The 3,827-nt window shown below is 54.8% G+C and overlaps 1 protein-coding gene across 1 annotated transcript; it reads right to left on the reverse strand.

Moving 5' to 3' along the window:
- Nucleotides 1–2,330, reverse strand: IL4 (interleukin 4). Its single transcript, XM_009647167.1, has 4 exons — nt 2,199–2,330; nt 1,903–1,950; nt 311–442; nt 1–105 (listed from the first exon to the last, which is right to left on the reverse strand). The coding sequence occupies exons 1-4, from the start codon at nt 2,328–2,330 to the stop codon at nt 1–3; spliced, it is 417 nt and encodes a 138-aa protein (XP_009645462.1).
- Nucleotides 2,331–3,827: the final 1,497 nt, after the last annotated feature.

The following is a 3,827-nucleotide window of genomic DNA, read 5'->3' on the forward strand; positions in this document are numbered from 1 at the left end:
TCACTTCAAGCTCTGGTCTTTTACTAATTGTTGGAGGACTCTGTGTAAGTCCGCTAGGAACTGTTTCAGTGAAGTAGTGTTGCCTGCTGCCACAGGACATGGTGCCTGTAATAGGAGGAGAAAAAAAAAAAGCCTTTAGGATGCTTGCTGGGGGAGGGAGCTGGTTCTCCAGCCTGGTCTTGGCTGCTCGGGGTGGTGCGGGAGAGGGCTGGCTGAAAGCGAAAACGGTGATGGAGGAAGATGCTGGGCGTGCAGAACGCTTGAGGGCTGTGTGGTGCCTGTGCACGGTGAGGGCAGAGCCTTGCCTTACCTTGTAGGCTGTGCTCTTCCTTTGGATGAGACTGAGCAGGTTGAGGTAAATGCCCTCCAGGTGCGTGTGGCAGTCCCGGCTCTCCAAGGCGATTGTGGCAGCTTTGCATAACATCTCTGTATCATTGGCTTTCTGGAAAAAAAAATATCGCATGTTGCTTTTTTAGAAACCCTTTTGTACAGTTGTGGCTTCATTAGCAGTGGATTAAAACTGTGCAAATATCACATTTCTGTTTTAAAGGACAGGCACAAGGTATGGCTCGAGATGTCAAAGCCTCTCCTGGAGCTTCCCAGCCACCTGTGTGCACACGCGGGTCCGTTCCCGTCCCCGGCACCAAGGGTGACATCAGCTGCTGGCGAGATGTCGTGGCAGAGTTTGGACCGCAGCAAGCACCCACGTGCTTAGAGCATCGCACTCCCAGCATGGGTACCAATGTGGGACCCATGGGTGGGACCACATGCTCAGGGAGCTGCTCCCTGTGGGTTCCACGGCAGTGAAGCTGGTTTGGGCAGGCAGAGGCTCTATTGGATTATTCCGGTAGAATAATGAGTTTTTGAAGAATCCCGTTTGTTTGCTGGAAGGAAGAGGTGCCTCTGTCAGGTGCTTTGAGTAGATAAAGCCCTGTCACACGTGGAAGATGAGGAGGTAATAAGCGAAGTGCTGGTGGTAATAAGAAAGCCATCCAATGTCTTTCCTGGGGGGCATTCCCAATGCCGCAGTGTGAGCAGGTCCCTGAGAGCTCTGTCCTGCTCAGACTTCCTCAGCGTTCACCCAAATGGCACCACCGAATGAGACCAGCCTGTCCCCGTGAGCACGGCCAGGTCTGCGGGCACCGGGTTGTGCAGCATTCCCGATGTCTCCTCTCACTCCCAGGGCTGGTCCCTGTGGCAGGGGGTGCAGGGACCCCCCCAAAGGGGTGCTCAGCCCCAGCCCCACGCAGGAGGTTCCTGTGTCCCTTGGCTGCCGCCCACCCGTGCAGCATGAGGTGAGGGCATCGGCTTTCTGTGAAAACAGGAACTCTGGTGACGGGGAGCTCGGCTTAGGCAGCAATTTTCAGAGCAGAAATAGGCTTTATTATCTGCTATTAAATCTTCTGCTAACTGAAGAGCCTTCCCCCAGATAAGGGGCTAAAGAGGGATAGTATGTCTAACCGGAGCTCGAGATGCTGTGCGATAGGCGCGTGTGGGTGTCTGTGAGACGGTGACACACCGCTCCAAGGCAAGGGAAGAAGTTCCTCTCCTCTGCCTCTCTGGCAGCCCCTCTGGCCTCCTCCTTGCCTCCTGGGTGGCCAGGAGCAGCGGATGCTGCTTTGGCTGGAGGTGGAGATGGGTGTGGGAAGGTGAGGGCACCCGCGCTGGGCACTGGGAGCAGCGAGGAGCAGCCTGGCAGCCCAGCGTCACTGCTCGGGGCTTGCGCTGGGCTCCTGGCTCCCGTGCAGTGCCGCACCGGGACAGGCAGGACTCCCAGGGCTTCTCGGATGCCTCCTGGCTGCCCCATTCGCTCCTCTGGCCCCCGGCAGCCTCTCCCAGTACCCATTGTGGCTGTATGATTGTTTTTGAACAAGGACGAGTTAGCTTTTTTTCCTCTCTTACCTTATCGCCAGCAAAAATATTTGTCACGTTCATCTTGTCACAGGAAACCTTTATCAAGACACAAAGGAGAGGAGCGATCAGGCTAGAGAAACTGCTAACGCGGATCCATCCTGACATGTGCACACGCAGATGCGCGCCTGCCCGCCCGCCCTTGGCCCCCCGGGAGTGCTGTGAGCCACGCGCTTTGCCTGGGCGCCGCACGCTCAGCACCTTTCTTTGACTCAGCATCGTTCTCGCCAAAGCGATCTGTCCTTCCCCGCAGCGCGTAAAGGCTGAGCCGTGCAAACGAGCCCTACCTTTGTCTCCAGGTTGCTCAGCAGCCTGATGCTCTCCTTCAGCAAGGTGGAGGTCTGCGGCAGAGTGGCCGTGCGGCCCTGGCAGGCTGACAGCGCCAGGAAGGTGAGCAGGAACGGGACCCTGATGCTCATGGCCTGCTTGGTCTGAATCCCCTCAGCTCGCAGTTTCTGGATATTTGGGTGATCTATACCTGTGTGTGCTTTTCTGGAAGAAACATCTCAATTTATGGCTGCAAAATTGCTGAACCTGTAGGAAAAACTTATTTTTCCCTTATCTGCACTTTCCAAAGTTGCTCCTATCCAATTAGGACAACAGGTCTTTTGTGTAAAAGTCAAGATTTTCTTCTGATCTTGCATTACGTTTCAACATAGGAAATTTCCACCGTAAGATAACGGTGGTAGGAGTCAGGTCACGTACAAAAGAAAAGTATCTAAACTGCCTGGTTTGGGGATTCTTCATTGCTCCGTATGCCAGGACTTTCTCTACACTGTGAGGTGAAAGTGGCCAAACTGGGGAGACCACGGATCCGGCTGCACTCAAATAATGGAGCTTTGCTTTTTTTTTTTCTCTAACGATCCTGCAAGCTCTTCCATCTTGCGTTTCATTTGAATATCTCCAAATCATGCAAAGCATCCTTCATCTGCATACCATTTTCTGTCTCCGGGTATCTTAACCTGTGTTTGGGGAGAAACAGAAAGCGTGGCAGAGCCCTGCCTGGGGCCCGCGGGGACAAAAACCTCCCGGGCAGGAGCGGGGCATCGCCGCCTCCCGGGGACGGGGGTTTATGGAGACCTGGGGCCCCTCTGGGCCAAACGGGACCCCTGAAACAGCGTGATCCTGCCTGTGGGGACCTGGGCAAGGGACGAGGAGCTGGTGGTCGTGCAGCGTCGATGCCTGGGAGCGCCGGCACTCGTAGGGGAAAATGGGATTTTGTGACTCTGCTCCAGCACCCGGCGTCTCAGTGAGCTGGAGGCCATCCCGGCCCGTCCTGCCCCGCTTGGGGAAAAGCCTGTGCGAGGTTCAGGCTCTGCCGGCACCACCGACCAGCGCTGCCGCAGGAAATCACGCTGAGAAATTAGCTGAGTGGGGAAACTTCGGAGTTTTGTAATAACTAATAGGTATTTTTCTAACTCAAATAGCAACTTGCCATCAGATGCTTGATAAGAGTTTGCGAGTGCTCAATTAATCCAGGAGATTGCAGCCAGACTGAGAGTGATTTTGTTTGTCTAATTACGAAATGCCCCAGATGAAGTTGGTGCCACTGACTCAGAAAGACCTTTGTGAGGGATTTGCCAGCGGAGTGCTGTGCCGTTTCCTACCTGCCCTGTGCTCGATGGAGAGCAGATAAGCGAGCGCGCTCCGGCTGTGGCACTGTGCCATAGCAGCCCTGGCTTCTGTGGATGGTGGCCATGGTGTCGGGCTCCTTGCTGGGATGCCCGGGGCTGCCCTGCTGGTTTGGGATGGGCAGTGGTGGGAGGCTCCCTGCCTAAAAGTGATGCTGGAGAAGTGGGGGGGAGGTGGTCCTATCCCGCAGACACCGTGGTTCCCCCAGTGATGATGGTGGAAAGCTCTAAAACTAGAGTAAATGAACAGAAAATGCTAAATTAACAGGAAAAAATGTAACATTT

Source organism: Egretta garzetta, unplaced genomic scaffold (genome assembly GCF_000687185.1).
Source record: "Egretta garzetta isolate BGI_Z169 unplaced genomic scaffold, ASM68718v1 scaffold1, whole genome shotgun sequence".
Taxonomy (NCBI): domain Eukaryota; kingdom Metazoa; phylum Chordata; class Aves; order Pelecaniformes; family Ardeidae; genus Egretta; species Egretta garzetta.

Excerpts from the sequence above, each read along its gene's own strand:
- IL4 (XM_009647167.1), bottom strand. The coding sequence starts at position 2,330 with ATGAGCATCAGGGTCCCGTTCCTGCTCACCTTCCTGGCGCTGTCAGCC. Across the intron at positions 1,951-2,198 it reads TGAGCAACCTGGAGACAAAG|GTTTCCTGTGACAAGATGAA; the intron begins GTAGGGCTCGTT and ends GTCTTGATAAAG. Across the intron at positions 106-310 it reads GGAAGAGCACAGCCTACAAG|GCACCATGTCCTGTGGCAGC; the intron begins GTAAGGCAAGGC and ends CTCCTATTACAG.